Source organism: Sinocyclocheilus rhinocerous, unplaced genomic scaffold (genome assembly GCF_001515625.1).
Source record: "Sinocyclocheilus rhinocerous isolate Xijiao unplaced genomic scaffold, SAMN03320098_v1.1 scaffold258, whole genome shotgun sequence".
In the NCBI taxonomy this organism is placed as follows: Eukaryota; Metazoa; Chordata; class Actinopteri; order Cypriniformes; family Cyprinidae; genus Sinocyclocheilus; species Sinocyclocheilus rhinocerous.
In genome coordinates, this window is record NW_015634010.1 from 1,054,789 (window position 1) to 1,071,463 (window position 16,675).

General features: G+C 38.3%; 3 protein-coding genes across 5 annotated transcripts in view; 1 reads left to right on the top strand and 2 right to left on the bottom strand.

The window, feature by feature from the left end:
* nup37 (nucleoporin 37) overlaps window positions 1–4,653 on the top strand; it is a 12,999-nt gene extending 8,346 nt beyond the window's left edge. The window contains exons 6-11 of one of the 2 annotated variants that reach the window (XM_016558747.1): window positions 3,034–3,124; window positions 3,214–3,395; window positions 3,755–3,805; window positions 3,891–3,984; window positions 4,078–4,216; window positions 4,543–4,653. In XM_016558747.1, the coding sequence (XP_016414233.1) occupies window positions 3,034–3,124; window positions 3,214–3,395; window positions 3,755–3,805; window positions 3,891–3,984; window positions 4,078–4,191 (532 nt within the window). In that variant the 3' untranslated portion in view covers window positions 4,192–4,216; window positions 4,543–4,653. Of the gene's footprint in view, window positions 1–3,033; window positions 3,125–3,213; window positions 3,396–3,754; window positions 3,806–3,890; window positions 3,985–4,077; window positions 4,267–4,542 lie in introns of those variants that run through there. The other variant, XM_016558746.1, reaches the window with a different exon arrangement.
* The window catches only part of pah (phenylalanine hydroxylase), a 23,641-nt gene continuing 9,317 nt past the window's right edge, over window positions 2,352–16,675 (bottom strand). The window contains exons 11-14 of one of the 2 annotated variants that reach the window (XR_001640542.1): window positions 15,783–15,916; window positions 15,579–15,694; window positions 14,627–14,813; window positions 2,352–2,362 (exon numbers count right to left, since the gene is read on the bottom strand). Coding sequence is in view for 1 of the 2 variants with exons in the window: in XM_016558743.1 (XP_016414229.1) it covers window positions 14,770–14,813; window positions 15,579–15,694; window positions 15,783–15,916 (294 nt within the window). In the remaining variant the exon portion in view is untranslated. Of the gene's footprint in view, window positions 2,363–14,253; window positions 14,814–15,578; window positions 15,695–15,782; window positions 15,917–16,675 lie in introns of those variants that run through there. The other variant, XM_016558743.1, reaches the window with a different exon arrangement.
* On the bottom strand, window positions 9,544–13,911 carry th2 (tyrosine hydroxylase 2). Its single transcript, XM_016558744.1, has 12 exons — window positions 13,156–13,911; window positions 12,230–12,407; window positions 12,045–12,133; window positions 11,842–11,909; window positions 11,669–11,719; window positions 11,387–11,532; window positions 11,158–11,293; window positions 10,991–11,060; window positions 10,706–10,762; window positions 10,346–10,441; window positions 10,000–10,133; window positions 9,544–9,900 (listed from the first exon to the last, which is right to left on the bottom strand). Exons 1-12 carry the CDS (start codon window positions 13,384–13,386, stop codon window positions 9,735–9,737), a joined length of 1,422 nt encoding a protein of 473 aa, XP_016414230.1. The 5' UTR covers window positions 13,387–13,911; the 3' UTR covers window positions 9,544–9,734.

Here is a 16,675-nt window from a genome sequence, read left to right on the forward strand (position 1 = left end):
GGAGCAGGACTGGTCAACCCGGCAGTAGAGTTCGGCCTTAGTATGCTGCTAAATTATTATGCTAGATTATCAAAATTCTTTCTAAGAAGGATACTTTCAATACTGCCTTAGAATTTTACTAAAACAAGTTTCCTTGGAAGGCAGCAACATTTTACTGCTAGCTTGTTGGAACTGCATTCCAAAGGCACATGCAATGCCTTAAAAGGCTGTTTACACAAAAGTTGTACTTTTAGAGATACACAGCTTGTCACAGGGGCAGTACCCTCAAAGGGACACCTTAGTGCCTTCTTTATCTCTAAAGAGTGCATATTAGTACCTTAGAATATGTACCTCAAAGGTAGTAATATGTACAATTATAGTAGTACTATGAACCAGCTCACTAGGTTTTGAAACCGAGCCATTATGTCCTGTAAAGTGAGTTGGGAGACGATGTTGTTTTCGGGTTGGTTTCGCCTGCCTCACATCTGTTTCTGTGTGAGGTTTAAAACTTTTATTCTCTTCATGATTGATAAATTATACTAGACCACAAAAAACTGTAATTTTGGCTCCTGAGAGCACATGAATGTAAACAAAACCATTAACACTATTGGTTTAAACCGGTCAGGTCAGAACAGTTATTCACACCATCTCTGTCAAGAAATTAGCTCCTGACCTGGTCGCCACCATAAATGTTTGTTTCAACAGTTCTTAACTCAATCTCAGCATTTCTCACCCCTGCCCCATCTGAAAAATCACATTGCATGCTCAGGTCAGCTTCCCGCTTGTGCAGTGTAGGAAAACACAGACAAGCCAGACAGACCCTCCCCCTGTTTTCTCTCTTAGATCTTTCGTGACTTCAAACACTTCCCTCTCTTTCAATTTATTTTGTGCATGGCTGCCACAAGCCATTCCACAATGCTGTGTCAATCATTGAAGAGCCTTATGCAATAGCAGTAGCACATCGTCTGTGATGCTTCTCACTGTGTTTGTGTGCTTAGTGTCCTAATCCTCATTTGACTTTGTCAGGACTGTAGAGAGCTAACTTTTCGCCCTCTTGAATACCATGGTGGTTGTCAAGGCTGGCGGTTTTGGTTTTGCGTGCAATTGAACTCTTGCTTGGCGAGGGGTTCTAAGTAAAGGGGTTTTAACCATGTTTGTGTGGTGTGGTCTGAAACCTCACTCATGCTCAGCAAAGGATGCCCCAGACAAGAGGAGACAGTTCAGGAGTTTCTGGCAAATGTTGGGCAGAGCTTAGGTGCTTACAAAGACCCTCATCTGGGAACTGTTGAGCATGGGGCATGCCCTCCAAGTACCGCCCAGCTGCAGATATTAATCTACCCAACTGCACGGTTGACATTCAGACAGGCTTTGGAGTGCTTTTGGCATTCGGTTGTGCATCTTTCTTATTAATGGTCTTTGTCCAAATGATTTATTGCATCTGCTTGCAGGCCTCTTGCTGTATCTGTACTTGCCCTAACATGCCTTCACAAACTTCCTTGAGGCCAGATTTGCAGTGAAAATCTTGTGTTCCTGGGAAGAAAATGCTGGGAGGTATTGGCAGTCCTGCTTCTCAGTGGAACTCCAGGTCAGCTGTAAGGCTGTCGCGATAACCGCAATATCGCAATACCGCACTATTGACGAGCCAACCGCAGAGGAATGCAAGAACCGCAAGAACCGCAACCGCAATATTTGAATGTGTAGTTGAATGAATGGTTTAAAGACTCACTCAAAGACAGTCCCTTGCCACCACTTTGTGGCGCAACAATGTAACTGCACTGACTGACAGCCCGTCTAGAACGCGCAGGTGAAATATCAGTAGAAAGTCTCTTGTCTAGTCAGATTCGAGGATCAGGACTAACTGTTATGCATATAGGCTAAAAATAGCCCAACGATCTTGTCAGGTTTATGTTCTGTTATGTGGACCCTTGTTTTGACATTCTCTTGTGTTTACTTGCGTATTATGCTATTAAACCACTCAAAATTACCGCAACCGTGCCTTCACCGCGACAGCCCTAGTCAGCTGCAGGCAAGGGTTCCTGTAGTTCACCTGGTAGAGCATGGTGCTGGCAACTCCAAGGTCAAGGGTTTGATTCCCAAGGAACACATACTGATGAAATGTATGCCTTGATTTCAAAGTGTCATCAATGCTAGTGTATCACCACTGTCTTCTCATCTATAGCATGAAATCTGTATCTTTCTCTCTCTCTCTCTTTCGGCTTGCTCCCTTTATCAGGGGTCGCCTGATCCACTCAGCTGATTTGGCACATTTTACTTTGGATGCCCTTCCTGCCGCAACCTCATGCAACCCCAGTGCTGGGACACACTCACTCACCCATTCACACACACACACACACACACTCACTCACTCACTACGGCCAATTTACTTTGTCCAATTCACCTATGCTGCATGTCTTTGGATTGTGGGGGAAACCGGAGCACCCGGAGGAAACCCACACAGACACAGAGAGAACATGCAAACTCCACACAGAAAGGCGTCCTGCCTCAGCCGGTACTCGAACCAGGGACCTTCTTGCTGTGAGGCGACAGTGCAAGCTTGAAATCTGTATCTATTTAAGTTGTATTCAAAACTCTGTAGTCTTCAGTCATCCTGTTGTTTTATTTTAGGTTAGTGGTTTATGGTTTTTCATCAGCAAGAAGTTATTTTTAGTAATCTGACATCCTTCTGTGTGACTAATTAGTTCTTATTAGAATTATGCTGCTTTTGATTAGTGTCCTGTTTCTGACAGTGCTTTTTTTTTAGCAACCAACTCATTTGATTTTTACTTTCAGACTTCCTTTGTTTGTGTGTGTGTGTTTTAAACGGTAAGAACACATGGGGAAAGGGGTGATGTAATAACCCATTCATGGCCTCATTATTTTTTTCCTGTTGCTGGCCCATTTGCTCTGTCACCATGACCTCCAACTTTATTGCACCATTTATGATTTGGATTAAATTGTGAATTTATTAAAACAAAAACAGCTGTCCTCGTACTTAATGTCTGCATTTTGAATTGTATTTACCTGAAGATTATATTGTTGCTTTCCTTTTTAAAGAGTGTGGGACCTTGATGGTAATGAAACCGTTTCATTCAGACTGCGTTCCCCTGGTGTAAGTGTCTGTTGGCACCCTGAAGACATCTGTAAGGTCAGTAACAAAAGTCTCACAGAACTAATGGTCGAATAGGATGTAGATTTCAATGTGAACTTTCAATGGGATATATTTGTTTAATACAGTTGATGGTGGCGGAGAAGAAAGGCACTATACGGTTCTATGACCTTGTTATACAACATGCCATTCTGTCTCTGGACAGCGGGCATGTGCCACTCATGTCAGCTGACTGGTGTCTCACAAACACTATTAAAGTTGGAGCTGTGGTGGCCAATGATTGGGTGATCTGGGACATTACCCGCTCCAGGTAAACACAACCTTGTCTCTGTGGTCAAATTCATTGTTCGTGGTGTGTTATGTTTTTGCAGTGACGTGCTTTTAAAGCAGAACTATTGTACGGTCGACATGACCCAGGCACATTGTATACTATCTGCCCTGTTCCACTTAATTTAGTTTATCTTTCAGAGAATAAAGAATTTGTCCATAATGTGCAAAACACATCTGCTTCGTAGAGAATCAAGACTGTAAACCTTTTGACATCTTTCATGAACTCCTCCCCATTAAATCACCATTACGACATTCAACTAAGCAGTTTTGTTGACCATGACGTAAAAGGTGGAGTGAATTAAACTTTCGGTAAATGATACTGATGTGTTTTTCCTGTAGTTATCCACTTGAGAAGAGACCAGGTCATGTTGACAAGGCAAGACATTTCAGGTACATTTTTACTAATGATCAGATCATTAATTATTTGCTGGAGACTGCGTCCATGACTATAATGCTAGTGACCTCTCTTCTACAGATGGTCAAGGGCAAATGAGAATCTTTTCGCTACCACAGGCTGTCCAGGAAAAATCAACAGTCAGTTATTGGTGCATCATCTGGGACATCCACAGGTTTGTAAAATTACGTATTTTGCTGTTTGTGTTTGAAATAGATTTGAATTTTGCATCTACCTCAGGTCTCATGGTATACAACTGTCATTGCAGCCTGTGATCATTGGTTCTGCATCTGTGGGGGCTGGTCTAAGCTGGCATCGGACCCTGCCTCTGTGTGTTATCGGTGGGGACCGAAAGCTGTTCTTCTGGATGACAGAGTTGTAACCTGGATTGAAGTCAGCTGGAGAGGGTTTGTTTTCCTTTTTCAAAAAATAAAGTCATATTTTTCATGCGCTGTCACTGTACGTACTCCACTGTGTCTTATTTTATAGGTCACTTGGGTTAGAACTCAGAATAACAATTGTGGGAAACAAGACTCTCTTTCTCCCTAGTTTTTTCCCTTTTTCTGTGAAGCATTGTATCAGTGTTTTTGGTGTGGTGTTCTGCCAAGCTGGCTTAAAGTTGAGCCAAAGGTCGCCTAACTGCAGGAGCTGGCAGTTTTCATTGCAGAATGTTTGAGTGTGAGACAAAAAACTGTACAGGTGCTCATATAGACCGTCTCATTGACTCCACCAGGATAATAATCTGCAGTCCCATTCCTAACACTACAGAGGAACTTCCTCCGCTTGACCGTGACGCATGTGTGGTGGGGGAGACGGACGCAATGCAATTTGTGCTTCAACAGTTGAACCCTGAAGATGAAGACAAGCATGGGAAACTAAAGTGCAAGGAGAACACAAGACGGCGTGAGCTCTGTTTTTTTCCAAGAAAAGCACAGGAGACTCTCTAAAGGGGGAACAAGGGTCCTCTCAGGTCAATTGTGCTATGTTTGGGCAGGAAGGTGTGAGGCCAAAAGGTAGAATAGTTGGATCGATGACAAATAAAAACATTCAGAATTTTAAAAAAATAAAATTGTTTAAAACGTGCTTTAAGTTTAGATATTTTTTTCTGGGGTTTTAACAAATATGCTGTCTGTATTCATGGTGATTTCATGACGCAAAAAGTATTATTTTCAAATATCACTATATTCATAAATCATTAAATTTTTTCGGGAGTCAAATCACATGACAAGTTGAAAAGTTGTAAAATATTAATGACAAGAAGTGCAGCAACCCTGGAGAAGATTTCCTGCAGTTCCTGAGACTTTTGCATGTGCTCCATTTGTAACAGTAGGGCATATTGTGCCTGGGTGTTAAAGGTGAGATTGAAATGGGTGCACGGGAAGGGGGGGAGAAATGAACCTACAATTTCAAGCCCGAAAGACAAGCCTGTATGATTCTTGGAGCCCAGTAGCACACCACCATCAGCAATCATAACATGCTACTGCTCTCCTGGTCTGCTGGCTTTGTTTGAATAAGTTCAATGTGGTCTGAAACGAGGCTTTGGTAGCGCTGAACGTGGCTGGTCCTGGACGAGCTGCATATAGCTTTGAGAAATCAATGTCAGCCTCTTCCACATACTCTCACACAAGGGACACTATTCCAAAGGATACAGAAACTTTTTGAGAGAGCATTGAGAAATTCCTGAAAGGACTTTTAGGTAATATGATAGAGTAAATGACCACCTTCCCAAAATCTACTTTCAATGATCAATATTTGGTTGGGCACGATTTTAACCCAAGACTGCCATCTGGTGGCTGGATTACATTTAGTAGTGGGCCTGTGCCAGAGTCCTGTGAATATGCCTTTTATTAAGAACCAGTTCATGATTAGGGTATGCATCATATATATGGTGGTTTTTACTTGGAATATTTCAGTCATCCATTGTCAGCCTGGTAGGAAAGATGGCAGTATTGTGATAGAGAATGCTTATGCATTTCTTTCAGCAGATGCTCTCTGTCATGATGAAGAAAGACTATGCAAGCCTTCCTTCAAAGGCCTAATGCCTTAAGCCTCCAAAGTTGGCGAGTAGTTTTAATGACTAAAAAAAAAACATGATCAAAGCAGCTCTATCCAGGTTGAGAGCTTCCGCACAGCTTACAGGCCTATTCACTCCTTGAGACAAAGCGAAAAGAACAAAAGGAAGGAGTGCACTTTTTGATTCCAGGAGATAATGCATTTTCATGAGGGTTTTCCTGGATAAGTAGAAGTCTTTTGGGTACCAAGACTTGATCTTTCTTTCATAGTATGACCAGTGGCTAAAAGGTGGTAGTACAGTGATGTAGACCTCTGGTGGGAATCGTAAATTCTTCTTCAATCATGCCAGTCTGCTGAAACCCCATCCCTCTACAATCGATTGCAAGATCACATCTGTTTTACACATTGTCTTTAAATAACAATACTAAAAAGTTCACTCTACGTCATACTCGGTGCTTCATGGGTGTGGTGCTAAGATTTTCTTTGTGTGCAATTGGTTGAGATTTCTCTGAACCATGGGTAATGCATTTTTTTTCACAAAGGAATTATGCTGTTGAACACAATTATTAAAAAATAAGTTGAAATAATATGGGCATATGGCTTCAACAAAAGCTTACCATTGATGCCTAGTAGCTCACAGTTAGTGTGTCTTTAAAGGTTTCTAAGTTACTGTTGAAAATCAGTTCTCCTGGAGAAAATAAATGTGATTTTCACTTCCGGAACTTGATTGTTGCTCTCCACAATGGCCACAATACCAAAAGGCAATGCTTATGTTCTGATGACGTGATAAGTGTTTGGGATTTGAGGGTAGAATTTCACAGGACCCTCATTGGTTATCATATTGCTATGGCAACACACATTTGTTTTGAACGTGATGGATTCGGATCCAAGCTATGGTTTTCAGAGGGATTTGTGGGTTGGGTTGAGCGCAGTGTAAAATTAGATACGAGAGACGATTAAGTGTTTGAATTTGGTTTTTGAAAGCAGATGCTCCTCTCCTCTCTCCCACATTTATTACATTATTTGCCTGACAAGCTCTCTCTCTGATTCGTTATTTCAGCACGCTCAAGACAACCAAAGGCCAGCCAGCTGATAGAACCTCATTTACCCTTGAACTCAATTAATTCCAGCACAGAGTGACCTGGTTGCTCACTTTGTGGTTTCACCTAGAGGATTGTTTGGCCTGTGCTGGAGCCAATAGGGAGGAATATGCTGTGACCTGGTAGCTTAATCTTATATTATGAATGGAACAGTTGCGTAGCTGTTCCTACACCATCTGTAGTGCAACCACAAGCTGTCAATCTGTTAAATGTTGGGCTAATCCACTAAACGGTCTCCTTTCCTGTTGGAGCCAAAGCAGGAAAGATGATTCATTTATGATGCATTTAAGCAATATTATACTAGCAATAACGCTGTTCCAAATATTAGCATGGCTGACATTGGGCCATGGCCACGAGGTGACAGGTGATTACAGCAAAAGCACAAATTGTGTTGTATAAAGTATCCAATCATCATACTTCAGAAAAAGTACAGATTCCTTTATGGAAATTGACTCAAGTAAAAGTTAAAGTTGCTCATAAGAAAAACACTTAAGTAAAAGTATTAAAGTAACTGATAATAAAACTAGCCTACTTAAGTATCAAACCTACAAGTACTAAATTTGATAAATAATGGCACAGCTGACTGTATCAATGGTAACCTAACTGAGAGTCTGGAAATATATAAAATATATGTAAAGGATATACAAGATATATAATACTTCTCGAGTTTTATTCAGATTCGTGATTTGCGAAACGAATCATGTACACCTCTTCGCGAACCACTTTGACAAATTCAAAGGAACCGAATTTAATCAAAAGATTAATTCACGAACTGGATATCGCTCGGCGATCAGCAAAATTGCTTTCTGTTTGTTGCACTTTGCAATCGCAAATGTAGCGAAAGGGTCAGGAGAAATGTATCGGAGTAAAAGTATCACTTTTTCCTTTAATATGTAGTAAAGTAAAAGTAGAAAAATGTATACTCTACTCGAGTAAAGTAGATACGTTACTTAGGCCTATGTAAGTATTTGTACTTCGTTATACTATACATACTGAGCACAATTACGATTGGTTTATTTCTTTTGTACAATATAATGTTAAATAACTAGACACAATGTGGCCACTCACTTTATCTCTTTTTGCTTCGCCACGAAAATAGTTCTAAACGAAGCCTCGGTTGAATTTAGCTTTTGGACATCTCCGGGGGTGCGTCCGAATTCACGAAATCATCTCATCGATTTACAATGTTTAAACTTTCAACAAGTCAGCCGTTCACTTAGATCATGTTAAACAAGTGCAATTTAACCACAATGAACAACGTTTTTCCCTGAGGTACTTGCACTTGAAAAGAGCAGCGTCGCCGCCTTCCGCCATTTTCGAATATGACGCCTCCTCTCCCGTGGCCTCATGGGATAGTAAAGTGTCCATCGTATGCATGCTACGGAATTCGGGCGGAAGTAGTAGGTCATCCGGGTACTTCTCGCCTACTGTTTTTCGAATACTATGAATTCGGACATACTACTCGCCTCGCATACTGTTTTTCGCCTACTATATAGTATGGAAGTATGCGATTTCGGACGCAGCTCGAGTTAACATGCAGGCTTTTCTGAATGAATCAGTGTTTCGAACGAATCGGTTCTAGGTTAAAGTAAATGATTCAATGAATCATTCATAAAGCCAGTCACTTGAGGCCACCTGCTGGATGTAACCCCAGAAAGAGTCAAAATGGAAAATCCCTCACGATAACGTATATCAAATAATGAATAGGCTATGTTGTGTATTTATAATAAATATAAATATTGTGATTTATTTTTCTTGTCATTGCCTGTATAGGCTATATGTGAGACAGAAATGCTGACTGATGAATTTTGCAGGCATTTATGAGTTACTGTCTTCTTTTCCCCCAGTAACATCTGCATTTGATCCATTTCTGCTGAACTGGAAAACTGTGGCATGAGGTTTGAGAGTTGGTCAAAGCATTTCTCTCTCACCTCTTTATATTTACCACAGTCTCTGTCTCAACCTCACCAGTGTCACAATGCACATAGACTCGTTCTTTCTTTGGCAGCCTGTGTCTGCCTTTTTCTTTTGCCAGACTGTAAACGAACAGTGTAGAGAAGTTTAGGCAGATTGTACTTTCTGTTTAGGGCCAGATAACATTCTAGTTTATTTTGGTTTTCATTTTACCACTGGTCCAAATATGAATGACTTGGTTCATTCTAATATGGTTTCATTCCAATATGACTCTTGGATTTTAAGAGCTACATGTTTTAGGGGAACTTGAATTATTGTGTTCATAATTTGAGGGATCACTCTTAAATATCTTTAAGATTCTTTATTGGCATCTATGGTTCCATGAAGAACCTTTAACATACTGTACATGGAAACTTTCCATTCCACAAAAGGTTCTTTACAGTTGAAAAAGTTTCTTTAGATTTTTAAAATGTTCTTCACACTAAGAAAAAAATATTCTTTTAATTGTTCACTGAAAGATTCTTTGGGGAACCAAAAATAGTTCTTAAAATGTTTCTGCAAAATTCAGCATGTAGGGATTCTGTGTGGTGTTTGTCCCAACTCGCTGATTGTGCCTGGAGTCATGATTCAGAAACAGGCTTCCTGTCTTGTCAAAACAATACATGTACACTACACTGGAAACTATGATGTAAGGTAAAATGCAGCAGTAGTCAAAATAAAGATATTTATTATTTTGGTAAACAGAACTCTTCATTACATTTGAAGGTGATAATGACACAAATACACACATATACTGTACACATTTCAACACCATACCGCATGCAATGTAATCTGCAATACTCATATTCATACAGAAAGGCTTTCCTTAAATAAATGATACTGTATCTTGCACTCTGGTTTATTTCTGTCCCAGCCTCTCCAGGGCTTTATGTAAAATCTTTAGGTCATCCCTCATCTGCCCTAAAGCATTCTGGATCTTAGAAGGCTCATCCAGAACCTCCATGCTGCAAGTGTAGGGATCATATCTAATAGAGAAGGGCTTCTGTATTGTGGATGAATATTGCCTGTGGAGCAACAGCAATAGCAGTCACTAATGAGGCTTTCTGATCATTTGTACAACCTCAGTGAAAAGGTTTCTACAGATCATCTGAGAAAACACCCACCTTAGCTTGTGTTTGGTGTCCTCAAAGCTTTCGGACACAAAGTAAACAGGCTGATATGACTGGTCCTGGTATGGTTGGACCGCAGTCTCAATTGGGTTGAATGGCTTGTATTGGGGCTCATTAGAAAGGGCGTACTGGAAAAAAAGATACAATCCATTTAATTAAAAAAAAAAAAATAAAAATAAAAATGCTGTTCTTTTTAACTTTCTATTAATCACAGAATCCTAAAAATCACAGTTTCCTTAACAATATTAAGTTAAGCACAATTGTTTTCAACATTTATAATAATAAGAAATGTTTCATGAGCTCCAAACCAACATATTAGTGCTTTTTATTTTTGTCTTACCAAAAGTTCTCCATATGAGGACAGTAGTCCAGCCCCATAGGCCTTCACTGTTCCATTTTGCTTACAGAGACCAAACTCCACTGTAAACCAGTATAGCTGTGTGAAATTTAGAGATGTTTTGTTAGGCTACACATACTAACATGTACAGTATAGTACATACATACTGTGAGCATAAATGGTTTACAGGATGACAGAATACAGAATGACAGATTTTTATAAATAATGGCATTTTAACCTTTTTTTTTTTTGGACTTTGTAATATGAATGAAACAACACAAGGGGGCACTAAAGACTTGCTTTAATACGCTAATCTTCAGTGAAGTATTCTCCAGCAGAATATTTCCATAAGGATGCACTCACTGTGGACATTTTCTCAATATCCTCATCCAGTGCTCCAAGCGAGGCAAGTCCAATCTCCTGCAGGGTAAAATGTTCAGTGTCAAATACACACTGTCTTTCAGTATTTCACTACGTGGACACAGATTGGTTTACAGGCTGACGATTTAAATCAGATCTTTCTGTATTGAAATAGCATGCATTATAAATGTTAGTAGTCCAAATTCACACATTTCCCACTTGAACTGTTAATTTCAAGCTGTTTATGTGGCATAGAAATCAAACTTGTACTTCTGGACAAAAACATACCTGTGAAAACTGAGCAAATTCTTTGTCTGCAAGCATGGGAATATGTCCAAGTAGTTCATGGCAGCAGTCACTGTTTAGAGTAAAATAAAGTCAAAATATTAATATTGTGCAATAAAAAGATTTGCCAAATGAAATGTTGTCTAATGGGTCTGTGTCACTATACTTACGGTTCAGGGGAATGCATGGGAGCTGAAGGGTGACGAATGTACTGAGTACACTGGAACACCCGGAATGCTAGACTGGCTAGGAAGTCCCGAGCAGAGAGCAGCCCTGCCACTGGCCGCAACTGAAACCCTGTCCTCTCTAAACAAAGGTACACACATTCACAGAACATGGTCAATATGAACTGCAGTTTTGCAACTTTATTGCAGGAACAAAATAAGCAGACCTGTTTACCTTTAAGAAAAGCAGAAACTTCTCCTAGCTGAGGGATCTTGTCCTCCCCATACAAACATTCACTCTCCAGCTGGCCTAGGGCTTCTAGAAACTGTCTGCAGGCATGAGTGGGGTACAGACCACCCAGAGTCCTGTAGACCTCCCTCCTGCCTCATCACAAAAAGCGCTCTTAGAATCATGCGGTCGCACTAGTCTTCTCTATACATATGAAATGCAAATAATGACATATAGTTGACAGCGAGAACATCAATCAAACTCAATAAAATAATTGGGAAAACCTACCAAGTGTCAATCTCTTCTGGAGTGTATTCCATTACAGGTAAAGGGTCACCACTACAATGACAAAAGAAAGATAATCTGTTCCTAAAACATAGTCACTTAGTTGATGAATGAAGTTCATACAGTAATATAATTTATATATATATTTTCAGATTGATTAATTTCATGTGACTTACTGCTTATATTTGAAAGCCAGTTCAGAAATTATTCCTCTTCGTTTTCTGTATTCCGGATCACTGAATCCCTGAATATTACAATCGTTCATGTCACTTGTATAACAATTGATCTGAATAATGCAACGCAAGTAGAACTAAGATTCTAACATTCTGAATGTAATTAATGTCCTGTTTGAAGAAAAGCATCACTTTTTTTCACTTACAGGGTGATCCTGGTCCAGATCAGGGTCGTATTTTGTCATCAGATGATTGCATTTATCCAGGTCAGAAATCTTCTTTGGAAACCAAGGAACTGTATGTTAAAATAAAATGAAAGGAACATTATAAAATAGTTGAAAAGAAATGTCTGATTGTAGTATATGTAATATGGAATAGATAAATCACCTACTCTTTTCCTCTTGCACTATTCTCACATCATCTGCAACTCTTTTTATGGAGTTGATGAAGATGTCAGTGTCAGTGCAGTGCACTTCACACTTCATGAAGAACTCCAGATCATCTCCACCGCTCTTCTTAGACTTCCTGCTCGGTCGACTCTCCAAATGGAGGAGCTTTGCTTCGAAAGTCTAAGTTGCAAAGCCAGACAAACGTTTTTATTATGTTTTCATCACAAAACATTTATTTATGGTACCTACAATGAAAAAAAGCATGAACATAATGCATATACGTAGAGCCAAATTTGACAAGACTAAGAAAGCAGCACATGGGCTGTTATGTTTTTAGTGTTGTTAGCCTGTTTTATGTGTTTTTTTTTTTTAGATTTATTTGCACAAATGTGTTGATTTTGTTTGCTATTTTGAAATAAACTTAGAGTGGGGTGGCAATGGGGATAATTATTTTGTACAAATATATTTGATTACCACAATACATTCACACACAGATTTAAATTGCCCATGTTTTCTGTCGGTGTCAAATTTGTAACAACAGCTCTGGTTGTCTTTGACCTTACTTAACACAGTTTAGGTAATTCGATTTTGAATACGTTAATATGCAGCAAAATAATTATAGTAAGGTACACTGAAAAATGGTGTAAAACAATTTTCACTCAGAAGTCAGAAGTTCCTTGTACATTTCCCAAACAATTACAGGGATAAAAGGCATATTACACATTGAATTAAATTTGAAATTTTGAAGCAGAAATACTAAAATGGTATTTTCTTGTAAAACGTACTCCAATAACTTTTGTTTTATTTACAACTTCGAAAAATCCCCCATTTTTCTTTTTCTTTTCCTTTTTTCTTCACACGTTACAGAAGTTGAAACAAAATGTCACCACGACTGTAATTTATGAATGAAAGAAGTAAAAGCACGTACCTCAAAGACTTTGCCAGCCTTGAAGAAGCCTGCGTTTTTCTCATTTTTGAGATCAAAGAGGATGTTGAGAGTGACTTTACCGCTCTTCTCCTCCTCAAACACGAAGCTGTCCCCGCAGCGCGAGGGGCCCGGAGATGACGAGCCGCTCTCTCTGTCGCGCCGCGCGTCCTCGATCAGACTGCGCGTTCTGCCGCTCAGCGGAATATTCTGCACTATACTGTCCGTCTTCATCGATTCTTAGAGGAAAAATAAGCCACTATATCTAAAATAAATATATCCAATTAATCTTTGTGTCGACACCAAACTCCAACTCTGCCTAAATGAGGAGAAAACTCTTATGTTCACTGTGGGGTCAAAACACTGCAATTTATAGACAGACGTGCTGGATTTTATGCAAATGTGTTGCGTAAATGCAAGTCTAATTTTAAGCTGAGATGCGTCACGAGTTTGTGTTTTTCTTTTCCAGACACCAAATAAGAGCAGTGACACGTGACATTTCACAGGTGCTTCACAGCCAAAAGCGACAAATTACATAAACTAAATGCCATTTTTTGGTGCGAAAAGTCAGCACTAAATGAGTCTTTATTGGAAATATCTAAATAAATAAGTATCTTTTGTTTTTAGGGTCGTAAATGATACAGAAAATACGGCATTGAGACTGAGCTGCTCTCCAAGGTACTGAAACCGACTTCTGCTGTACGCATGCTGCTCCCTTAAACGCGATAAATAACAACAACAATAACAATAATAATAATTATTATTATTATTAGGATTAGTACAAGTACTAGTATTCTAAAAAATAATAAATGGCAACAATAAAGGATGATGATAATAATAATAGTTTTAATAATAATATCTTTATTTTTTTTTTTAAATACATGTGACAATGCATGCATAACATCTCAGTCCTCAGTACAGCCATAGATGAATGATATAATGCAGTTTTCTGAATTACATTCACAGCAAAGCGAAACTTCTAACTATATTTCGCTACGTGTAAGTATTTTAATCACTAAGCTTTAGTTTGCATATGAACGCATGTTTTAAATAAGCAATTTAATACTGAAAATAATTCGTCCCTCAAATGCGTTCGCTCGACACATGGTTTCAACAAGCCTTTGATCCCGCGATTCATTGATTGCGGGTTGTTTGGGAAAATTACAGCAACATTGTGCGACATCAAGTAGCAACAGCTGAAGCAAATGTTGGACGGTAGGCAACCTGTATTTTTGTACGATTAAACTACCGAGAAAAATACAGTATATAATATATAAAATAACAAATATTGCGGCAGCGGGCCTGATAATGCCCGAAGATTTTTGGTATTTACATGCGATTTGTCTTGCATAGGTTTTTTTTTTTTTTTTTGTTATTTCGTTATATGTCATTTAAATACGGCTAATAGTGGCTAAATATATTTGGACTAGCAAAATTTGTCTATAAATATGTTCTACATGCAATATATAAGGACTAATTTAATATCATGCTCTCTCTATCACAGTTTGATTAGAAAATGTTGTATATGAGCAGAAAAAGCAATATAGACGATGCTTATGAAGCGTCTTTGATTTTCTAGCATTTCTTCTTTTCCCTCGAAAATCCTCCAACATCGTTTCACTCCATCTTTCGCAGGGCAGTGCACAGGATTGAGATTTCACCTTGGAAGAAAAAAACCCCATCAATTTGTGATCCATGTGGGATTAAATTAAAACTTGAACATATTACTGTAAGATAACAAATATGGCTACAGAAAAAAAATCTCCAGGTCAAAAAAAAAAAAAAAATTGGAATTCATAAATTGCTTGTTTAGTCGCTAATCATAAGATACAATGTATTAAAAAAAACTGTGAAAAAATATTGACACTGTGCAGTTTTTACCTCAGGGAATTATTTCTAAGTTACTATGATTTAATTAAAAACTAAAAATTAAAATTGCTGTAAAAAGTAAAAATACAACCTGAATTTCATCATAAGTGAAGAAAATTAAGTCCAGAGTCCAGAACTCTGAATTTAATTATAAAATAAAAATGAGTAGACTAACTGAATGGAAACAAAGTATTAAATAATGCTAAAAACAGTTTTACAGTGCTTATCTGATTACTTGTGAGTGTACATGAACGTATTCAATTTGACTTTTAGATAGTAAACAATATTATTTGACTTGAATTGTACCAGTTCATTTTTTTGGAACCACAAAAGGTACATTTTTAGGTTACCTGATAATCACTTTTTACAGTGTACTTTTCCAAAATCCTTAATATAACTCTCAAATCATATTTTTTTTCTGCTCATTCCTGTTGTCTTTACTTTCAGTAGAGAATTCTCCTATCTGATTTTTTTTTCTTCTGAAAATCCTGATTTTTCATTCTTAATTCTTGTATAATATAGGGAAGATTAAGTGCTACATAATACTGAAGACACACCGCTGATGTTGTCAGCCAGGTTCTTCAGCTGCTGTGTGTTATCCAGCACCTCAATTCTCTGTGTGTAGGCATTGTAGCGCACAGAGAAAGGTCTGGGAATGATGGAAGCAAATTTCCTGAAAAAACAAAAAAGCACATAGATAACTGGAAAAAATGCTGAGGGAAAGGAAGATTTTGGAGATGGTTTAATTGCAGTCACTTTACCTGACTTTTTCTTTGGCATCCTCGAAACTTTCAGCCACAAAGTAAACTGGCTGGAACTCTGTAATGGGATACTTCTGCTGGCAGGTCTTCTCTGGCTCGAAGGGCAGAAGTTTGGGCTTGTCCGTCAAACAGTACTGTAAGACATCAGAATAACATCTAATTTTCAGTCTGTTCTCCACTTTAGCCATGCTTTTGTGCATCAGTGTCATGTTTCTGTGTATCACTCCACTAATGGCACAATAAACTCAACTGGGCTGCTAACCCATTTTCTGAAAGCTCGCAGCAAAAAGACAGTTTACTTTGATGGGTTAGAGCAGTGTTTCCCAACCTTTTTTTTGTCGCGGCACCCTTTGGAAATTTTAACAAACTTGTGGCACCCTACAAAATTAATTTTGTCACAATATTTGAATTTCTAACTTCGATATGATAATTTGAAAAGTATAGATATTCGGTACAAGAGGGAAGAACTGCAGAATATAATGTCATACAGATATTTTTAATATTATAAAAACAAATGTGTCTATCAATGGTGGCAATCAGTAGGCTAATTTCTAAGAGACCAATTTATATGACAGATTTTAATGTAGGCTCTTATACATATGTAAACATTATTTAATTACCATTATAACTAGCTATCTCACAAATTTTTGCTCACTCAGTGTTTTTTTAATTTTACAGTGGGGTAATGTTGGTGCAGTAGCACGAGATAGCTTGATTTCAAACTTTGAATTGAATAAAAAATGACAAGTAAGCAGTCAGTAATAAAATAAGAACAAATAAAGAAATTAATAATGATAGCACAAATAAAAAATAACGACAGGCCTTCGAATTAAATAAATTGCTTTTTAGTTTTTCAGGTAGGTCTAACAGTAGGGTTAAGATATTTAAAAAAA